The sequence below is a fragment of the Triturus cristatus genome, chromosome 11 (genome assembly GCF_964204655.1).
Source record: "Triturus cristatus chromosome 11, aTriCri1.1, whole genome shotgun sequence".
NCBI lineage: Eukaryota > Metazoa > Chordata > Amphibia > Caudata > Salamandridae > Triturus > Triturus cristatus.
In genome coordinates this window covers 622,501,560-622,525,006 of record NC_140594.1, presented here as the reverse complement: position 1 = coordinate 622,525,006, position 23,447 = coordinate 622,501,560, and the positions used below count along the sequence as shown (strand labels likewise).

The window sequence follows — 23,447 nt, the reverse complement described above, 5'->3', positions numbered from 1 at the left end:
GTTATTTACCCAAAACAAAACTCAATTGACAGCTCTGGCCACAGGTAGGTCCCTGGTAAATGGTACCCCATGTACCCAGGGCACTGTGACCAGAGAAGGCTCCTAAGGGCTGCAGCACCAATTGTGCCACCCTTAGAGGCCCTGTACCCTGGCACATACACACTGCCTTTGCAGGCTGAGTGTCTGGGTGCAGAACAAAACAAAGAGACGACATGGCACACATCCCTGTGTGCCATGCCCACAAACCACTGCCCTGGCATACATCAGTCCCCCCTCTAGCTGGGTGCCCTATGCCAGTGGTGAGGGTACAGGTGCATGAGCCCTGTACCCCTACAGTGCCCAGGTCCATTCCTGGGCCCTGTAAGTGCAGTGCTGCCATTAAGAGTATATGGTGCTAGGAGGTTGTCATTACGAACTCCACATCACCATAATGGCTGCACTGAAGACTGGGAAGTTTGGTATCAAACTTCTCAGCACATTAAGCCCACACTGATGCCAGTGTGGGATTTAATGTAAAAGGCACCACAGAGGGCATCTTAGAGATGCCCCCTGAAAAACGACCAACTACCAGTGACCTGACTGAGTGGCTGCACAGGCTGCTACCACCAGACATGTTTCTGGACCCCTGGGTCGAGAGCCTGCTGCTCTCTGGGGCCTGAAACAATGAACATCATGGGATGAGATGCCAAGCCTCCTCCCCCAGGATGGGCAGGGTTCACGAAGGAGAAGCTTCAAAGGCATGCCGCCTTTGTGAGCCTCTCCAGACCATTTGCTTCTTTCAGCAACTGGTACCCACTGGTTCTACCCCCCACTTTGGGCAGGAGAACTGGTGGGAAAAACAAGTGAGGAAGAGAGGTGTGCCCACCTCTGCCTACTCCACCCCTAAGGTGGGGGAGGTGAGGTGAAGCACAACCTTGAGTCCCCGCCATCTTGAAGATGGGGGACCCAGCCAACCAGGGACAGGCTCCTGCCCCCCTCCCACTGGAGAGTGGCAGAATAGGGGGTCTACCCACCCCAGGGAAGGGACCCATTGGTCCCTGCCCTTTACCTACCTGTTACGTCCCTAAATTTAGTGTTTAGGGGCACCCTGAACCTTCCTTCCTCAGATCCAGCAACCACAAGAAAAGAAGAAGAAGAAGAAGGACGAGAAGCCATGCAGAGCTAACAAGAGGACGACGCCCACTGACTTGGCCCCAGCCCTACAGGCCTGTCTATCCTGCTCCTGCAAAATCCCGGCGTGTCCAGCGGCCAGCAACCTCAAAAACCCCGGAAGACCTGCCTGCATTCACTCTCCAAGCTGTTTCTCCCGTGAACACCGGACGTGTTTGAACTGCAGCTTCTGGTGCCAGCCAGAAACCGGGATTCCAGCACACTCTGCACCCGCTGAGCCCGGCCTGTGTTTGAGTGAACAAACACCACGAGGAGGTCCCCCCGGCGATTATGACCCCGAGATCCAGCGACCCCTGACCTGCCTCAAGCCTCCAGACGATGCCTGCAGCCTCAATCCAGGAGACCCCCCCCCCCCCCCTACCGCGACCAGAGCGGGTAAGAAAATCTGACGTCTAAAGGCACCCCTGCACCCGACGCCCCACGGCCTTGTGTGCCCAACCCAGTGGTGCCTGATCATCCCTCTACATCCCAACTTAGCCCTCGAAGTGGTGGTCACTCCTGGAGGATCTTTGTCCCCGAGCCTGCAGTGTTTCTTTGTCCCGGAGAATCTCCATTGAGTTCAACAGGGCACCAGACCTCAAAACTGCACCCTGCACCCGGCTTCCCTAGCGCCGCTGAGGGTGTCCCTTTGGTGCAACTTGATCCCCAACGTGCCCTGAGTTTAACCCTCCCACAAGCTTGTGGCCTGCTTGCCAGCAGCCACCAACCGGAGTCCCCCTATCCCCCATAGGATAACATTGGGCCTCCACACTCTGCACCCGGCCGCCCGAGTGCTGCTGAAGGTGCAACAACAGTGCATCACTGACCCTGGGAGACCCCGGAGTCTAACCCCAGAACCCCAACTCAAAAGACCGATTACTTACCTTGAAACCAATAACTCATTTTTCCTCATAGGATAACATAGACACTTTTTCTTTCAAAAAGTTTCTAAGTGTTGACTTTTGAAAACTGCAAATATTCCTTAAAAATCAGTTGATTAACCAAAACACATTTTCTCAACTGTTTTCAGGAAATGTCCCAGTGCTGAATCCAGGATCCAGCACCGAGTAAGAAAAAGTAACGATAACATAACTTACCTGTTAAGTGAATTTCCTCCCACAGGTTAACATTGGTAATTCTATGTGAAAAGGTTTCTAAGTGTCAACTTTTGAAATACAAAAATATTCTTTAACAATCGTACAAACTACCAAAATGTAATTACTTACCTGTTTTAAGTAGATGTCCCAGTGCTGAATCTAGGAGTCCAGCACTGGATTACAAAAGTAACGCAAAAGTAACTTACCTGCTAAGTGAATTTCCTCCCATAGGATAACATTGGTGATTCTATGTGAAAAAGTTTCTAAGTATCAACTTTTGAAATACAATAATATTCCTTAAAAATCATACCTTTAACCAAAACGCATTTACTCACCTGTTTTCAGGAAATGTCCCAGGGCTGAATCTAGGATCCAGTCCTGTGGTTAGAAAAGTAATCTGAAAAGTAATTAACTGCATTTTACTTAAAAAGCCCATTCAATTGAATGTATTATACCTGCAATGTGTTGCAAACTGCTTTATTAAACCTGTAATCAAAAGCAGTACCAGTTATACTGCAACTCTGAACTGTGTTCAAACAAGTCAATTACTACTGCAAAGTATTTATATGGTTACCTGTACCCGGCTTGCTTGGTTCTAGAAATAAAACAGTAAATCTTTTTATACAAAATAATTGGCCTAGAGTTCAGTTCTTGAGTGTGTGAGACCATTTGCTGATTGAGTGTGTACATTAAATGCTTTACACTGTCCTCTGATACCGCCTTACTGCTCGACCAAGCTACCACTTTAGAGAGTAAGGTTCTATCTAACTTTAACCTCTGGAGACTCTTAGACTCTATACACACTGTACCTCACTTTGGTGCAGTATATATAGAGCCAGTTTCTTACAACTGGTACTTCTGATATAGTGACTTTCGATGTAGGTGATTCGTTGTAGTGACACCTGTAATTATCTACATGGTAGTGACATACAAACCACACCAGGAATGTGCAGTGGTGGACTGGAACTTTGAGCTGAGGCTAAAAGACCCACCTGAGACCTCGGCATGGATCCCATGTTAGAACATATCGTACAACAGTGACAATATAAAAGGCATATGTTTTACCTGTCAGCTTCCCCAGAAAGTGACTCCACTTTGAGAGAAAGCATTTTTTCACTCTGAACCAGTTGATAGATCCCCATGTCCACATCACTCACAGAAGACACTTTCTCTTTGAGACCACGGGCAAACTTCACAATCTAAGAGGGAGAGAAGGCATACAAACAAATTGACATGCATTTTAACAGCACAGGATAATTACTTTCCCCATCAACCGCCATGCTGTCCACACCAGTGGCATGGTAGGTTCTCCCTAATCTTAAGACTCTTGTCCTAAATTAAGGTCTTTCAGGATAAAAGTGAAAGCAAAACTGCACCACTCCAATACCTCGTACACCAACCTTCCATGGCTAACATGCATTTTCTCCACCTACCGGGCTGACCTAAGCTCATAGGGACCTGTGTGCATGCTCGTAGTACAGTATATGATTTGGCAAAGGACAAACCCCCAAACTGAACATGCCCATGAGACAATCCATTCCCAGGACATGGCCTAGCACTGGGAGTCTAATTCCTATACTAGACACCTATGCATCAGTTTTCCTGTTTAGATAATCTTGATGTAATCATACGGGTGACTCACTCAACATTTCACGTCAAGCTCTTATTGTTAAATAAGTTGAATTCCCAACACCCCATGTTAGCAATAGGATGCTAATGTGAGTATGATCCTTGATCAGGATTCCACATCATTATATTGATGTAACATGACAGCACATTCACAACAATGCTTGTAAGGATATTGATGCAAGCGAGATGAGGCGGGGGGATTTCTCACCAGCAGTCTCAGGCCCTCACATTTTCTTTCTGGGGAAGAGCGAGTCAAAGAATATTTAGAAGATGCTATGATTGAAGTGCTTCAGCCGCTACTCTCTGGGGACTTCAACATTTCAGAACAAGTGTGCTTGCTTCACAAAGGATGTGTTGTTGAGCATAGTTGATTTCTGAAGGCAGCTTCATGTGCAATTTATTTTTACAATGCAGGTAGTGGACATGTCCACAGAAATGTTGAGTAACATGAGTGTGCACAGTGCAGTAAGCGGATGTCAGTAGAAACAGTTTCAAGTGTAGGTAGATTATGGGGGGGGAGGGAAGGGCAGAATTTGATGGATTTTGTCTCATCTCAAGACATGCAGGTAATCTGCAGGCATGGTGGAGCAGGACTTCAATTGATGTCCCACTTTCCCAAAACCCTAAATGACCTCGTAAATCTTTAAGGACAACCAGTAATTCTTAAATGAAAAGATATTTCTTCACAGAACTATTTAGAACAGTGTGTTGCCATAGAGGAAGAACCAAAGGAAATGATGGACGGAGTGTTGAACATTGCAATCACTCACCCCCAGTCAACTGATCTGGGTATAACATCACCGTTCTTTAGCCCGCTCTGCCACCCCAGTACAGGCAGAAACAACGGTGATGGATCAGACCCAGATCTGTTGACTGGGTGTGAGTGTTTGATTGGTTCTGATGCTCCGTCCATCACCACCCCCTTTTGTACCGCTTTGTTCGCCATAAGTTGGCAGGGTATGCTCAGACGTGAGCCCCTTGCTCACTTTGCCACTGGATTCAAGCAAGCCTGGCTGAAGACGGCTGAAATGCCAGAAACCGGTCCTAGGAAGCTTGTTTCCGGTCCAGGCAAGGCATGGCTTGGCATTTCGGGCTGGACTGTTCCCATGAGGCACAGGGTCAGACTGATTTGCATATGGCCATATCTGAACTGGCGTGGCAGAGTGGGCTAAAGAACGGTGATGGATCAGACCCAGATCTGTTGACTGGGTGTGAGTGTTTGATTGGCTCTGATGCTCCGTCCATCACCACCCCCTTTTGTACCGCTTTGTTCGCCATAAGTTGGCAGGGTATGCTCAGACGTGAGTCCCTTGCTCACTTTGCCACTGGATTCAAGCAGGCCTGGCTGAAGACGGCTGAAATGCCAGAAACCAGTCCTAGGAAGCTTGTTTCCGGTCCAGGGAAGGCATGGCTTGGCAGTTCGGGCTGGACTATTCCCATGAGGCACAGGGTCAGACTGATTTGCATATGGCCATGTCTGAACTGGCGTGGCAGAGTGGGCTAAAGAACGGTGATGGATCAGACCCAGATCTGTTGACTGGGTGTGTGTGATTGGTTCTGATGCTCCGTCCATCACCACCCCCTTTTGTACCGCCATAGAGGAAGAGGCAAGGCGGAAGAGCCTCTACATTTTCATGCCCTTGGGGTGTACACCAAAACCCAGAGTATTTTCGACTGGAGACCGCATACGTTCCTAGGAGGATAGCTTAAGCGGAACTCCAATCAGTTTAAGAAGAACTTATTTTTACATACTACACATGCTACCGTTTTTGTTGTTTATAAACACTGTAAATAAGAGTTGTGTTACTATTAACCAATTTAATGGCACTCGAGTCGTTCGTCTCATGACGATGAAAGGCTGTATTTGGCCTTGGAGAGACTTAAAAATGTATCAAGTATTTCCGACTTGGCCTCTGCGCACTTTATCCAGCTTGCTGTTGCTATGAAACACCAAATCTAAATATGTTGTATAATAAACAATTTTAATAACCAAGGCTTTCAAAACATATGACTTCGTACACAAAGTTTGTTGATCAATCTTTTTTTGCCAATTTTATTTGATTGAATTCAAGAGGGCTTATCTTGAGGCTTAATTTCTTTACATATAGACTTTAATGTCCATGAAATCAAATTTCCAAACATGCCCAATGCATTTCGGGCCACATCGGCCCTTCCTCAGGGGCTATAATCTGTAAATGATGTAAACAAAGTAAAACAATTTAACCCCTTCAGCGCTGCGGGAATTCCCCCGCGGTGCTGAAGGGTTCGAGCGCGGGCGGGCCCATGACGGAACGGTTCCGTCATGAGCACAGCGCAACCGATGCTCATGACGGAACCGTTCCGTCATGGGCATGGAAGGGGTTAAAATACTGCTTTGCATGTGCAGGGGAACAATAAAGATTCTAATTCAATTCTTAGTTGGTGATTGAAGTAAAACATTGTAACTTGATTCAACAGTTCGTAGTTCATGCAAACAAAATATCGGCTTTTCATGATTGAACAGTTTGATTGTTCGCGATTGTGAATAAACTACCCTGCACCTTTATTTCACGAACACCTTGTGAGTGTAATTGACTTAATTACGGCACTCTCGCTAATAATCTCAACATTACGCACAGGTTGCAGTGCACATAGGCTAAGAGAAGAATCTCACCAGAATGTTTGTCTGTAAACCAATAAATTGAACAATCGTGACTGATGCCTCTGATAAACGCCTACAATAAACAAACAAACGCCATGAGTCTCCTCACCTCACAACTAAAAACAAAAATACAAATCCGAACAACAGACTTCTAATTACCTTAAGTTTCTGCCGAGAAGGTTCTTGCCGATATACTTCATCGACCAGACCCAGTGGAGTTAAATCCTGGTTCTGTTTCTCAAAGTTTTCGACCGACATACGCCAAACCTACCAACTTAAACTCATGCGCGAGACTAAAAACACAAAAGAGGACTATTCTCTATTTTTTCAGCCGCCATGTTTGAATGGTGTAGGATACTTCAATAAAGTATCAATGCTGGTGATCTACTTTTAAACCTGTGATGATTGAGTAAACTAAAACGAATTACAGCCGAATGTCTTAAACACGGGAACCTAAAACTACCCAACATGAAACTCACAATAGTTTTAGGAGCTGCCCCGTGAAACCTTGATCTTAAAGATAAACAGAGAACCAATGAAAACCTACGTATAGTCGGTTGTTGCAAATGACTCACCAGTTCCTATTGCCAGAAACTAACCCGAATGCTGGAAAAACAGTGTTATACAAAAACAGTGTGGAAATAAAGATTACAAAAAGTAAAGTAAAATACTGTGACTAAACAATGACAGTAAAACACATGAAAAACCAATGATTTAGTTACAATGTTTCATCTCATATAAAAACCTAATACAGGTCATTGAAATCTATGAATCTTAAATTATTTATGATAAATTCTCATCTTTCAAGTGGTAAGACGCCTAGGTACCTTCACATATAGTACAGTTACAAAAAGCAGCCTAAGTCAACTTTCATTGATCCCTTTGGGATCCTGGGTTTCTAGTCTTCTAATCCAGAATATTTCTCTCTGAAGTAGAATTTTAGTAAGATCTCTACCTGGTGTGGGGTCGATCATTTCAATCACTTGAAATTTTAAATGAGCAATTGTATGGCGATGTTGAATCCAATGTACGGATAAACTGCTTTTGGTATTTTTATTACGAATAGTACTCTTGTGTTCTGAAATGCGGGTTTTAATATTTTGTTCCGTTTTTCCTATGTATAATGATCCACATGGGCATTTTATGGTGTAAATAATATTCTTTGAATTGCAGGCTGCATTGATTTTGACTTTGATGGTTTCTCCAGTATGAGGATGTTGTATTGTGTTTCCGCATAAAACATTGTTACAATGTACACAGTTCTGACATCGTCTCATTCCTTTGGATTCTTGAGTATGTGCTATGGGTTGATATTTTAGCATTTCTTTCAAATTTCTGGATCTTTTATATGCAAAGATAGGTTTATTGCCAAATAAATCTTTCAAATCGCTTTCATGTTCTATAATCTCCCATCGTTTGTTTATTATCTTTTTTAATTGGCTCGAACAAGTGGAAAATGTTGACACAAAGACTTGTCTGTTTGTAGTTTGCTTTGGTTGAACTTCCAAAAGCGAATCACGTGATTTAGTTGACATTTTAGAAATTGTTTCATTTAAAATGTTTTCAGAATAACCTTTAGACAAATATCTTTCTTTGAGGATGTTAACATTTTTTCTAAGTGAAATTTCTTCTGAGCAAATTCTCTTAGCTCTGAGCATCTGGGAATATGGAAAATTATATTTCAAATTCTGCGAATGGAAATTTTTAAATGATAATGCATTATTTTTGTCCGTGGACTTATGATAAACTTCCATAAGTATATTATTTTCATCAGCTGTTACCAAAACAACCAAATATGATAGTGATCTTTTATCAATCGTACTCGTGAGTTGTAGATGTTCATCATACTGGTTCAATTGTGCGATTTTCATTTCTAGAAATTGCCTGTCGTTCCCCCAGATAAGGAAAATGTAATCGATATATCTACAATATAAAAGAAGATTATCTGTCCATTCTTTATCAGTGCTAATGAACTTGTCCTCAAACATAGCCATATAGGTATTTGCATATGCTGGGGCCCCAGCAAAACCCATTGAAGTACCTTTTAGCTGTAAGTAAAAGTTGTTTTCCCATTCAAAATAACTATGATGAAGACAGAAGTGTAGCATTTCAGGAACAAATACCTTATCTGCTCCTATTGTGGATTGTTTTAATAATGCCCATTCAACTGCTTCCATCCCATCCCCATGGGGGATGGATGTGTACAATGTTTTCACATCCATTGTGCATAGTAAAATCTCTTTGTCGATGATAACCATATGAAGTTTCTGTAGGAAATGTGTAGTGTCTTTTACATAGGAGGACCAGTTTTGAACAAAAGGTTGTAAAAAATAATCGATGTATTGTCCAATGGGTTCAAAAATCGTCCCACACCCTGTAACGATCGGTCTTAGAGGTGGATTGTGTAGATTTTTATGAATTTTGGGTAGCATATATAACCCTGGTCTCTTGGGGTTAGTGACTGTCAAGAAATTTTTGATAGTCTGGGTTATCCAACCCATTTCAGTAGCTTTCACTAAAATGTTATTAAGAGTGACTGTTATTAGTTGAATGGGATCTTGATCCAACCGTAAATAAGTTTCAGAATCCGAAACATGTTCGTTCACTCTAGACATATAGAATGTCCTGTCCATGATTACTGTAGCGCCTCCTTTATCCGCTTTCTGGATCACTATTCTGGAGTCGAATTTTAAAGAGTTCAAAATATTTTTATCATGTCGAGTGAAATTGGTTCTCTTTGATGCTTTAACATTGATTTTAGTAAAATCATTTTTGACTAGGTTTTCAAAGGCATCCAATATTTTATGAGATGTAGGTGCTTGAAATGTAGATTTCTTTTTAAATTCTATAAATTCCAATTCTTTCCTTTCTGCTTCATTATCAGGTAGTGTGGCAAAAAAATGTCGTAGTCGTAGAATTCTCATGAATTTAAATAAAGCTATTTCGTTCTCCAACGCTGTGGTGTGATAAGTTGGTACATTATTTAAAAGTTGAATTTGCTTCGAGTTGAGTTGGACAGTCGAAATGTTTACCACTAAGTTATTTTCTGGCTTCTCAAATTCAATCTTGCTTTTTCTTTGACTTCTCCTGGTTTTCCTCCATGTTTTCCTGGGGGTTGGCTGGGATCTATTTCTTGAGATAAAAAAGATTTTGAAGTTGAGGCTTCAGTAGATGTAGTTGTTTCTTCCAATCTTGTCTTGTCTTATCTTTGGTTTTGTCAATCCTGGGTGGAGATCTATTTAGTTGCGTATCCCCCTCGGTTGCCACACTTTCCTCTGAAGAGGTATTTACATTCTTTCTGAAATAAGCTCTCCTTTGAGCATACACCTCCGCCCATGTATACACCTCGTTGAGTTTGTAGTCTAGAGTGTCTCTTTTATATTTCCTGAGCTTCCCTTATTGTATTTCCTTTGAATATATTTCCAATTTAACATCTATATCTTCAAGAACTTTATTCCAGTCTTCTGTATCCATCCTTGTTTCAAGATCCGTTTTAATTACTGAAATCTCCTCGGTGATATCTTTAATCACTACAGCTAATTCCTCTAATTCCTCTATTAATAATAAAATTAAGTCAAAAGAACATTTGTTGAGGACTGCGTACCAACAATCCATGAAATCCTTTAAGGTGAAATCTGAACAACATTGGTTTTATCGACAGTCTTAACCCCCTGGGGATCCTCTTGGCTCGGTGATATTGTACCAATGTGGAGGCATGTAGGCGTTGATTTAATTGTCTCCTTGTTAAGAATTCCAGTTGTTTTAGCTGTTGCCGTAGAGTGCTTCTCTGCACATTAAAAGATTTTGCTTCATGTATTAGAGAATAAATCTCCGAAGCTTGCTCATTTGTGTTTGCCAAAGTAGTCGCTCTGTTTTCCGTTAAGTTTGTTATGGCGTCAAATGACATGGTTGGGTACTTCCTCTGTGGCGGGCAGTTAAGCCCCCATTCCCCCCCAACCCTCCATCCCCTTCAATGAGGCATTAGGACCAATGGTCCCAAGGATGCAATTGAGCCCAGCTGCCCCAGACTGAACCACCAGTGACAGAATGATTATACACTTAAAAGCATCATTTAGCAGATTGCAAGTTATTTTATCTAACAGAAAAGAAAAACTCTAAGAACCCAATTAGAGTGCCAGAGATAAGCCAAAAAGTACCTATCTTTATAACATTTATAGTGAAAGTAAGAATATCTTGGCTGCAGCTTCTGAGGTAAAAAACCTTGTTTGATTCTTGCTCACTATCTTAAATTTGGCGGGATTTAAAAGATACGCTTGGGCTCCTTTGTTGTGATAAGCTGTCGTAACTGCCATCTAGTCTCGACTGTAAGCGGACAGTAATCCGGGCGCACAAAAAACTCAATACCTTTACCCGATTTTTTTTTCAGTCAGGACGGGCTAGATCATACAGAGCCTCTCTTGCTAAGAAATTATTAACAGCAATTAGAATAGCTCTAAGGCGAGGGGCGTCTTGTGTTTGACTGGGTCTAACTCGTTGAATAAAGGGGAATCTGTGAGCACGCAGTATCTCTGTTTTCCAGTCCCATTGGGTTAAGGTAGGAAAGGCCTCTATAAACAGATCTATAATAAATTGTCGAGCATCAGACCCTTCCAACCCCTCCGGAATATCAATCACACGTAAGTTATTTCTGCGCAAGCGATTTTCCAAATCAGTTAGTTTCCACAAAGTGTCATTTTTTGCTGAGCTTAGAGTCTCTGTAGTAATTTTCTGAGCAGCTAGCTCATCTTCTAAACTGGAAATTCTTGCTTCAGCCTCCGTAAAGCGCGCCGTGAACTCCATGCAGGATTGTTCTATGCGTCTCACCGTGTTCTGCAGTTTCCGGCAGGCCCCCTGCACCCTTTGACCTTCCGCTCTAGTTTCTTCCCTGTGTGCCTTTATACTTTGGAATATATCTGTCAAAGAAACATTTTCAGCAACATCTATGGGACTCATGACAGTGACACCAGCCGCTTCGAATTGCGAGGTAAATGATTAATCCCATTGTAGTTTCTCTAATTCATCTTCAGAGGTAGCGAGAGTGGTTGGCCCCCTGTGGCTATCCTTTTTCCGTACAGTCTGGGGATTTTTATCTATCACATCATTCCATTTTTTTTCCACCACTTGGCACTCGCTAGCCTGGCAATCGTTTGCCTTTGCCACAGGGCTCTCGCACTCTGATAAATCAAGCTCCCCATCAGTAGTATCTGATGAATCAGAGAGAGAAAAAAAATCGCCGGAGTCCAAGTCTTTAACACCCTCATGCTGTGGCGCCTTAGCTGGGTGTTTTAATGCTTGATTAGCGATAGGCATCTGAGTGCTCGTTATATTGTCTCCATTAGCGGGTGCTCCATCTCTTTTGCTTTTTTCCGAGCCAACTTTAGTTACCCCATTTCCAGCAATCAATGATGCTTCTGATATTGGTTTTTCAAAAATAGTTTTAGCACTGAATTTATCTGTATGTATTAATTCAGTCTGTAACTTATCCACGACTACATGCTCTGGCGTTTGCTCACAAATTGCATCTCTATTCTGTGGGAGAGGATTAAATCCTCCTGTTTTGCTTTTTTCAATATTAACCAGTGATGGGACAGCATTTTTCTTAGATTTACTGGTAAAGATTGTAGGCACGAGGGGGATAGAACACTTACCCCCTTCGGTCTTCCTCTCCACCAGAGTCATAGCTTTCCCCTTGATGTTTCCTCCCGGTGCTGAGTTGCTAGCGCCTGCGCCACTGGTTGTTTCGTTCTCGGCTGTTCCGCGGGCTCTGCCACGCCCAGCCTTCTGCGGCATCCTCAGAATCGTTGCGGGCTCACCGCTACCACGTCGCGGCCGCCCTATAACCCAGGCCTGCATCCAAAGCCTCCTTGCCACCAACAGTGATGTAATATGCCGTAAAAGCAGCCAGAGCATATCGGTGCACCTTCGGTGAGTTTTCAGCATATCTCAGTGCTTGAGCGATGTAAATCGGCGCCGCCGTCAGTCCGCCATCATTCTGCCTCTGGTCAGTCCGGAGCTACGAGCTCACACGACCGTACCTACAGCCGCCATCTTGCCTCCGCCACTTTTTGTAACTGTACTATATGTGAAGGTACCTAGGCGTCTTACCACTTGAAAGAAGAGAATTTATCATAAATAATTTAAGATTCATAGATTTCAATAACCTGTATTAGGTATTTATATATATGAGATGAAACATTGTAACTAAATCATTGGTTTTTCATGTGTTTTACTGTCATTGTTTAGTCACAGTATTTTATTTTACTTTTTGTAATCTTTATTTCCACACTGTTTTTGTATAACACTGTTTTTCCAGCATTCGGGTTAGTTTCTGGCAATAGGAACTGGTGAGTCATTTGCAACAACCGACTATATGTAGGTTTTCATTGGTTCTCTGTTTACCTTTAAGATCGAGGTTTCACAGGGCAGCTCCTAAAACTATTGTGAGTTTCATGTTGGGTAGTTTTAGGTTCCCGTGTTTAAGAAATTTGGCTGTAATTCGTTTTAGTTTACTCAATCATCACAGGTTTAAAAGTAGGTCAGCACCATTGATACTTTATTGAAGTATCCTACACCATTCAAACATGGCGGCTGAAAAAATAGAGAATAGTCCTCTTTTGTTTTTTAGTCTCGCGCATGAGTTTAAGTTGGTAGGTTTGGCGTATGTCGGTCGAAAACTTTGAGAAACAGAACCAGGATTTAACTCCACTGGGTCTGGTTGATGAAGTATATCGGCGAGAACATTCTCGGCAGAAACTTAAGGTAATTAGAAGTCTGTTGTTCGGATTTGTATTTTTGTTTTTAGTTGTGAGGTGAGGAGACTCATGGCGTTTGTTTGTTTATTGTAGGCGTTTATCAGAGGCATCAGTCACGATTATTCAATTTATTGGTTTACAGACAAACATTCTGGTGAGATTCTTCTCTTTTCTTAGCCTTTGTGCACTGCAACCTGTGCGTAATGTTGAGATTATTAGCGAGAGCGCCGTTATTAAGTCAAATACACTCACGAGGTGTTCGTGAAATATAGGTGCTGGGTAGTTTATTCACAATCGCGAACAATCAAACTGTTCAATCATGAAAAGCCGATATTTTGTTTGCATGAACTACGAACTGTTGAATCAAGTTACAATGTTTTACTTCAATCACCAACTAAGAATTGAATTAGAATCTTTATTGTTCCCCTGCACATGCAAAGCAGTATATTAAATTGTTTTACTTTGTTTACATCATTTACAGATTATAGCCCCTGAGGAAGGGCCAATGTGGCCCGATATGCATTGGGCATGTTTGGAAATTTGATTTCATGGACATTAAAGTCTATATGTAAAGAAATTAAGCCTCAAGATAAGCACTCTTGAATTCAATCGAATAAAATTGGCAAAAAAAGATTGATCAACAAACTTTGTGTACGAAGTCATATGTTTTGAAAGCCTTGGTTCTTAAAATTGTTTATTATACAACATATTTAGATTTGATGTTTCATAGTAACAGCAAGCTGGATAAAGTGCACAGAGGCCAAGTCGAAATACTTGATACACTTTTGAGTTTTGAAAAGGCGTGTTTAGGCAGCACGTCAGCCCCCGCAGCACGCCCACAAGGATAAAAGCAACAGTATTAAAAATATAAGAGTTTATTAAGGAGTGCTCCTCTTCTAACCAATTTTTCTTGGAGAGACTTAACCGCAGGACCTGTAAATCACACCAGAAGTTAACAAGAAGCACTTAACTCAACAAGCCATCCTGCCATCTTAGCCAGACCAAATATCATTTCTGGCAATCTAATACATCAGAAACTTTGGACTTCCTTAAGAGTTTTGACAGACTGTGAAATCTGCCAAACGTGGGGAACATCCCACCTATCACATTTAGAGTGCAACTGACATTAATGCATTCTTAATAGGCACACTGGATAACCACTACTTTATGGCAGATATCCAGCATCTGCTGAACCCTGATTAAGGCCTTTAGATCTTACACTCATCAATGAGGAAACTAAGCACAAGACCTTCACTCCATTTACATACACATCTTTTGGAAACATGTGAAAGCTTAGGCAGTGGTGGGCTGCTTTACAGAGAATTTTTGTGACATACCACAAAAGGCTAGGGCTCTGAAAAGCCTGTACAGCTTGAGCAAGGTCAGTCAACCATAAAGGCCATCAAATCTACCTACTATGTTAATACAAAGTAGACAAAACTGAAAGAGGCAATAAACACAGACTCCCGGAATAGGAAACTCAACCCTTGATAGATTTGTCACTCCCACCATTGGGGCTCAACGCAATTTCTTGATGCAGCCCCAAAAACTGTTAGAAAATCTCAAGTCCCAAAATGTCAGTGCAAAGCTTCTCCTCCCCTTACCTTTTCTCCATTCTTGTCCACCACTAATGCCTTTTTCTCCTTTTGTAGCTGGACTAGCGCAAGGCAGAAGACAGTTTCATCCCTGCAGACTTCGGAGCAGAGTGAGCGCAGTTCAGGGAGGGATGTTATAGGGTGCGAAGACAATTGAGACTCTTGGTAGGTGTGAAATAAAGCAGCAGCCTTCTCCTGCAGGAGACACAGTCTATGATTAGTGCAAGTCAGACAAGGTGTGAGAATGTTAAGAGGATTTGGATATCCGAACTAGGACAATCAAAGGTTTAGAAACGTCGATTGAGAGGAAAATAAACCAGGGACTGGGACCATGGTCTTGGACCAGGTGAATTTCAGTCTTCCTAAAGGCCTTAAGTATTGGCCCAGGATAAAAATCAAACAAAAGTACAAGAAAGTCACACTGCATCTGAAAATACATGCAGCATTTTACTCTACCTTTATCACATTTGGTGTTCTCACTCTCTGCATCATTGTCTGCTGTGGAGAAAGACTGGAATGAGGACATTTCTATCTACTGAGCCACCAATTGAATTAAAAAGGTGGCAGCCCGTGCGATTAGGCAATGGCTTTCTCTCTGCGGTCCCAACTTTGAGTTACACACTCTTATCCCGAACCAATATTTCAGTTTTACTTTTGACTTTAGCAGAAGATCACATGCAGCAGTATTAAAGAAAGCATGAGCTAAGCACTAAGCTTTTAGCTGATGTACCCATCAAGCCCTGGGCCAAGCCTAGGGTCAAGAAACCACTTCTGCTTCTTTGGCGTTTGGAGAAGATGGCAGGTAGAGTGCTGAGCGTAGAGAGCACCTGTCAATACTCTGAGGACAAATGAGCATCAGCTGCTAGAGGTCTATCTAAGAGAACAGACTTAAAGAGATACCAACCCAAGACACGGTAATGGCCTGCTGCCCTTGCTTTCCATCGGCCTCAATGGTCAGAACCAACCTCTATAGCTGAGCTTCCGAAACCTTTTAGAACCACAACACAATTTTTAGAACAAACTTTCGCAACCCACCTAGTTTTAATGGACAGGTGATTTTTTAATGTAACTAAAGCAGCATGTGGTAGCGCATTGCCATTTACAGACAGCATATTTTCCATTGAAATGACCAATAAATATCACATACATTCAGTTTTACAGCTAAAAATATCATGCACAAAAATGATAATGTGTGGAAATCGTGTTTCAGAAAATATCTATCATTTGTGCATCACCAAGTAAAGTGTCTTGATTTGTTTTGATTCTGTTAAAATATTTGTTTTTCTCACACTTAAGAATTATAAAAAAAAGTGCTTCATTTTTGCTTTCTTAACTACTGAAGGTGTGCATTTCATTTACAGGCATTTACATTTTGTTGTGTGTTACAAACAATTAGATCCTACAGCCTTTTCTTTCACACTCCCTGTACACCAGCAAGATTGACACAGAATACACCTTACTTTCTCTGACTGCAAAGTGAGACGACTTTGTAAATACCAATCCCCGATTAAAAAAATATGAGCAGCAATTTGTTATAAGACAGACTGGCATTTGACCTCTGTCTTTGAAGCACAGCAAACGTGACAGATAAATACAGAATGTATAGGTATCTTTATTTATTGCTTAAACATTCGCGACCCACCTAAAATCGTCTCGCACACAGATTGGGAAACATGACTCTGGTGTAAAGACCTAAAATTAATTGAGATCAATATGTTGTCAGTTCCACATGCTGCCCCCAGTGTGCACCTGTCACAGGAGTTTAGCGAACAACTCATGACTCATCAGTGTAACAGTATATGGCCTGAAAGGGTTGGCGACTGTCAGAACCCCTTTCAGAGGGCCACGGGACATGCAGGGGCTACAAGGCCTAATCATGGTGGTTAAGGCTTCTTACTCCTGATGTCCCGGGGTCTGACCTACTATGGAACCTGAGCATCTGGGCCAAGTACCCCTTCCCCACTTGATTCTCAGTGGTAGCTGTGGACTGGAAGTCAAAGTCTCCTGGGGTGGTGGGGGGGGGGGGGAATAGGTGAATGCAGATGAGTGAACACAACCCCTAACTCAGAAGTGCACATGGTACTGTCACTAAATCAATGTCCAGTCAAATATTTGCTTTTATTTTGTATAAAAAAATAAAAAAGAAATATTTTATTCCTAACTCTACACATGCAGAGGTATAAAGACATTCGTAAGAAATAACACAGTCCCCTTGAGGCTGGGACACTAGTGCTTGTTAGGCTAATTCCAGTCTCACACTCTTCCGTGTAATGTGGTCGGGATTATTCCCCATTCATTTGTGAGTGCATCCAGGGAATGTACACTAGTAGGCTGTACTTAAGAGTTCCCCTTTCACTCTTGGGAGTTAGTCAAAAGTGTCGATGGTGCCTCAGCACCTTCAGCAGCAAATTCCCCAGGGCCCCGCAGGCCCAGTTCAAGTCTTACCCACTCATGCAGGACAGAAGTATTTGATGTTGTAGCGGGTCCAATGAGCATGGGCACTAGTGAGCTCAGATCCAGCTAGGAGGATTTGGCTGATTGCGATACATGCAGCAGGCGCACACTCTCCCTCTCCTGAGCGGCATTGCTCACTCACATCAGTGATCGGAGCAGCTTGCAGCTTGCGACGACGCAGCAAGTCACTTTCTCCCCAGCTTTAATGTAATCCTTCGACTCCCGGCTGGAGCCCAGCGAGGGTTCGACGACCTCCTCGATGTCCTCCAGGTCCTTGGGGGACAGTCATGAACTATCCATCACAGCCTCCCCAATCCCGGGTGATGGCCCGAAATCTTTGGCAACTTAGTACCGGCAGCTCCCCTTCTGGCATAATGGGTTGCGGTGGTACCATCGGACACAACAGACTCCTTTGGTTCAATCGCCCACACCATGGCGACCCTTCCTGGCACATGGTGATTGCTGCTAAGGTGTTCACGGGCCCCGGCATGCTGGTCACACAAATACTTCAATGGTGGCCACCTCTGGAATATGAGGTTGCTGTAACAAGGACGTACTGGCTTAGTGCTTCATGAACAGAGCTCATGAAAAGCTTAGTCCATGGCAGTCTTCTCCTGTCATACAGTGTTTGCCAAAAACAATCCTGCACACTGGCAACAACCTTATTAGTGCACAGTCAAATCCTCACACAGCGAGTCCTCGAGATATGGGTTTTACCACTGGTCCTTGCTCCCTCCAATGCTCTCCTCTTCCTCACAGGGCACACTGGTCTTGGCAAGCAGGCAGGCGCTCCAGGGCAGGTGCTCTTTATTTCCTTGAGTGATGTCCCCTCTAGCAGCAGGAAAGCTAGCTGGCCTTGGCCCTCAGTCCTGGTCACAGGCAGAAGTCTTGCAAAGCTTCCCCTTCTCACACAGCCCATCTGGCTGCAAGGCAGATGACAAAGTTTGGGATCTAAACCTCCTCCTTTTTATAGTCCTTTTCCAGACACTAAATGTGATTTAGAGACTGAGTCTTTAAAGTTTTATGTTGGAGTTCTGCTTCTTTTGAAGTGTACATTTTTCCTTATCTTCTTCCCTCTTAAAAGGTTGTATGTCACAGCAGGAAGGACTCTGAAGTGGATAGTGCCAAATCACTATTCATGGGAGTGACCCGAGTTCACACCTGGATATCAGCCAGTGAGATGTGCATCAAAGGATTAATCCTGTACTCTCAGCATGACTCTTTGTGATTCCATTATCCGCCCCACCTCCTTCCTGAGATGTGTTCAAGCCCCTTCCTTGTGATCTATCACTGAATCAAAGAGCACCCTTTTTTATTGTGTGTGTGTGGGGGGAGGGAGTCTCTTTCTCCTTTCCTCAAGTGCGTGTCCTAACCAGCTCACAGGAATGCAGAAAAACACAAATCTGTCTGGGTGTATTCTTCTACTCCTCATGTCTTCAACAGTAAGGCCTGGGCTTCCCACAATGGAACCCAGGGTCCTCCATGTAATGTACCACTGCAGACACACTTGCACCCAGTGTGCTTTCACAGCACACATACTCTCTAGTACTTTTACCTCCATTCATTGAGCCACTACAGACACATACATTCAGCACACACATTCAGTCTGCGTGCACTGCTCAGTACTATAGCTTTTACGTATTTTACCATTACCACGGGTGTGCTATTTGCAAACACACACTGCCAACACACACTCCACATGTGAGCGCTGCACAACACTTCACCCTTCATGTATTGTACTTCCCTCAAGCACTCACATTATTATGCATGTACTGCACCTCACTACATCTCTCATGTAACGTATTCCTCACTGGCATACTAACCTAGTACATGCACTAACCACACTTATACTGCACAGTGCCGCTTTAACCCTGTACTGTACTCTTCCCAGGCACAGCACAGAGTCACTACTCCTACGCTTCACAGTACTCTACATCTACCTGATGAAGGCCAAGTAGAATGAAAGAGCACAAAAGTGGAACTTTAAAAAGTTGAGTGCGCATGTAGACCACGCTGCAGTGACCCAGGATAAAAAAAGACCTGTTTACTTCTATGGATCACTTCACCGTATGCTGCCACGCTTATTCTGCTTAACCCCTGGTGAAGGCAGTAGCCTTCTAATACTATAAGAGTAGCGCTTTCCAACAAAACTGCACTCCGCAAGACAGGCCTATGTCATGACGCACACGCATAGTCTGTGTTTGCCTATGACAACAAAAATCAGCATTAGAGAACAAGACAACAGTATAGTTGAACACTCAGGATAAAGGTAGACATGTTTTACCATGCAGAGGACTTTTCTGTCCCAACACCGACACTTTCTTTCCTCTCACTCTCCTCTTAGTGATGAAGACCACCTAGGCTGCCATGGTGCCCTTTATCTGTTTTTCATCACTTCCAAATAAAAGCAAGGTTAATCTGCTTGCACAATATTGGTTTATGGGGTCCACCTTTCTGTAGGTTTGAAAAGTGGATTCTGGTATCAATGGAACACAGTCTCTTACTCCAACATTTCCACAGCTATTGCAAGATGTTTGCAGAACTTTAACCATATTCCATCCTTTTCTACCCCAATGCCCTGGGTGAACACCGTTCCCAGTGATCTAGGGTGTTTCAGGACCCTTTAGTGAGTCCTTCAGCAAAAACGATACTGGCTCTTTTTAAGTAACAAACAGCAAATGATTTTAAACTTTAAAGGCCTATTCTTTTGTCTTATTTTGATAGTTTCATTTTCGTCAGTTCCAGGTTCACCCCATTAAGGCCTGAGGTCCACGCTAGGGTTCTAGCGAAGGCTTGACAGAGGGGCGGTAGTGAACGCAACCAACGTAGAAACTGAGACACAGGTCTCAGGATGGGTAGTTTAAAGTAACTGCACATTAAAGAGAATTTGACACAAGCCGTGTTTCAAATAATTTAGGGTGATTCAAAGATGAATGCGATCACCTAAATATTCTTTCTCAAGTTTTTTTAGAAAAACCCCAGCTACCGCATGTCCAGGCACTTATTGTAGGCTTTAATATATTTAACGACATCGAAAAGGCTCAATTTTATAAAATGGTGTGCCTTGGCAAAGGAAAGGTACAATAATGCTGAGGTTGTATCTCGCCATCAGAGGGTGCAAGTAACGTTCATTTTCACACTGCCCTACCTTGCCCTTGTATAAATTAGGATGTACATGTTTTAAATATATTGCACTGGCTTTACATTGAACTTTGTGTTCCGTTTAAATGTTTTGTTTGTTAGCTGACTCCCTATGCTGTACCACTTCCAAAAGGAACTGGCATACACCACCTCATTGATAGTCAGGCACAAAAGGAGTACTGGTTATCCAGTAACCAGTATAGGAGTACTAGGACACCAGGAGCAAACAAAGCTATTCACTTGAACACTACCCAATAACGTTTGCCTGACTCAGGTCTCACAGACAAATGACAGACAGCACATAAAAGGTGTTGAGGGAAAGGGGGGGTGGGGGCTAGAAAAAGACTGGGAGGAAAAACACTAAAAAAGGTTACCAGGGAAAAAGAAGAGCTGGGGGTGTGGTAGTGTGGCATCGTGCAAGAGATGCATGGAAACTTATGAATGAAACCAGGTGCTGGGGGAAAGATGGAACCAAGGGAAAGGGTAGAATGTAAATAGTAAAAGGAGAAGAGGGAAAGAGTAGGTTGAAAGCAGTAAACGGAGAAAATCAAACCAAGGAAGTGGTCAGAACTACTGGAAGGGAGTGAAACCAAAGACAAGGGGTGTACTAGAAAAAGCAGCGGATGAAACCAAAGAAAGGAGAGCTGGTCTAGAGAAACAGGGTTGGAAACTAGGCGAATGGAAAGGGGGTTAAGACAAGGAGGTGGCACATTTTAAAAGAGTGGTGATGGGAGGGTGAAGGAACTGGGGCTGAAAGTAACGGGTCGGGAGGGAAATATAGGAAAAGGGGAATCGAACAAGGGAAAGAGCGGGATGGAAATGAACTATTAGAAGCAGACAACAGAGCCAGAGAACGTGGTGGGGGTAAAATCAGAGAAAAGGGCAAAAGGAAAGAAGTGGAATAAATCAGGGCACGGAGAGAGACTGAAACTAAGGAGAAGTAATGGGAATGAAACCAGAGAAAGAGGGTGAAAACAGATGAAGGAGAGGGAATTAAACCAGGCAAAGAAAGTATGTGGATGACGGAAAGGGTGAGAGAAGAAGCCAGAGAAAACCGGGGAATGAAATCAGGAAAAAGGCAGAGGGAGGTCGGAGAAACAGGGAAAGAAACCAAGCAAAGGTAAACCAGGAAATGGGAACAAGGAAGGCACAGAAAGGTGAAGAGACCACTGACATTAGGAAGGGAAGCCAGAGAAATAGTAGGAGACAAAGAAAGTGCTAGTGGAAATCCAGGTAAAGGAGAAAGGAAACCAGGCAAAAGTGCTCAGGAAAAGATGTGGAAGGGAAATTAGGTAATACGAAGAGGTGGCAAAAAAATTAAGGGAAACCGTGACTATGGGAAAAGAAAGTGAGGACTAGAGTGCAGATGTAAAGAAAGACAGCAAAAGAGATTGTAGAAGGGATACAAGGTGGAGTGAGACCACACGGAGAGAGATGAGGGCAAAATGTAAACACAAGGGAAAGGGAGACCAGATAACAAGGCAAAGACGAAGGCAATAGGAAAGGAAGTCAAGAAGAAATGGTAAGGAATGCAGGAATGGGAAAAGAGAAGAGTGGTAATGGGTAAAAGAACAAGACAAAGGCAGCCAGGGGAAGAAATTCACATAAAAGACATGGGAAGGGACCCTACCTTGAAGCAGCCACTTATTCTGGCCAAGACCTTTATCAAGCTTTTGTCAGTCTAACTCAGTACTAGCCTGCAGGACCACCTGTTCCTGAAAAACGGAGACCAAACACACAACTCTGCAGAATCCCATCTACCTGACCTAGATCACTCCCATATTCCAGTAACAGAAAAGTCACGGTTAGCAGAGTGTGTAACCTACCACAATACGAGGAAGGCGGGCAATTAACCTTTGAGGGGCTAACGCACGTTTTTTATGCCATGCAGAGCAAATTGGTAGAACTGAAGATTTACTAAGTACCCTCTTTATAGGGCAATGCATGTGTTTCACCCTGCAAAGAAATACTAAATTAGTGGACTCGCTGGGTGAGGAGAAACCAGACACGTACCAACACAGGTCATTAGCACCCACCTTTATGAGTTCAAGAACGACAAAGGGCTCATCTGCAGGGACCTTGCTCCCACTTAGCACCGCTGATAATGTCCACTTCAAGGGCTTTACCACGAGCAGCCCCACTCCCCATGAGATCCAGCCACTTTCCACCCCAGCCACAAACTGCGTTTCCTTCTGCAGCTCGCCACGCCTGGAACAAGTGAAAAAGAGAAAAGCAATGGCATGAGTAACAAAGCAAATAGAAAGCTTTGGGACAAACTAAGCCTGGAGAACCAAAGCAATTATTTGATGCTGTGGAAGCTCGTGCAACTCCAGCATTACAACACGAGTCTCCATAGTCTGATGAAGGCTTTATCGAAACTTTAATTGACCTGAGTCATTGTTTCTTTAGTAACCAAACTTAACAGTGTCCTGCCTACTAATAAACTGGTCTATCAGGCACCACCTGCTAACCCCATCTCTAGCCTCTACTGTCTACCACTGGGGTTACTGAACAGTGGATGGAGACACCCTGGTATGAAGTGGGACACCACAGATGTTAGGCGAGATCTCTTACACACATCACCAAGGAGCTCCGCACCAGCTGGCAATATTATAAACCATAGTTTCTTAAGATGCAGAAAGGGGTCCGAGGTCATCCCAGCTCTTTTTGGTTTTAATAAGAAAATAAATAATCGCTGTAACTAAGCCCCGCGTGTGCTGTTCTTCCTTCTACTGAATGAGGGGATTGTGGAGCATTCATATTATGCGGGGCACCGCCGCATCTTGGCACCCGCCCTAAGAGTGACTCGCATCTTGGTGCATTGTAGCAAATATATATATATATATATATATATATATATATATATATATATATATATATATATATATATATATATATATATCACTGAAAAAACCATAGGTTTCAGGGGCGTTATAGTTAGCTGGACTTTTCACTCGTACAAAACCATTGAAATTCCCCTGTTATAGTT

The 23,447-nt window shown here is 43.1% G+C and overlaps 1 protein-coding gene across 5 annotated transcripts in view; it reads right to left on the bottom strand.

The window, feature by feature from the left end:
- The window catches only part of CHMP7 (charged multivesicular body protein 7), a 95,805-nt gene that overhangs the window by 49,194 nt on the left and 23,164 nt on the right, over window positions 1-23,447 (bottom strand). For all 5 annotated transcript variants that reach the window (XM_085634026.1, XM_085634027.1, XM_085634028.1 and 2 more), the window contains exons 3-5: window positions 22,495-22,666; window positions 14,873-15,058; window positions 3,312-3,445 (exon numbers count right to left, since the gene is read on the bottom strand). In XM_085634026.1, coding sequence (XP_085490152.1) covers window positions 3,312-3,445; window positions 14,873-15,058; window positions 22,495-22,666 — 492 coding nt within the window. The remainder of the gene's footprint in view (window positions 1-3,311; window positions 3,446-14,872; window positions 15,059-22,494; window positions 22,667-23,447) is intronic.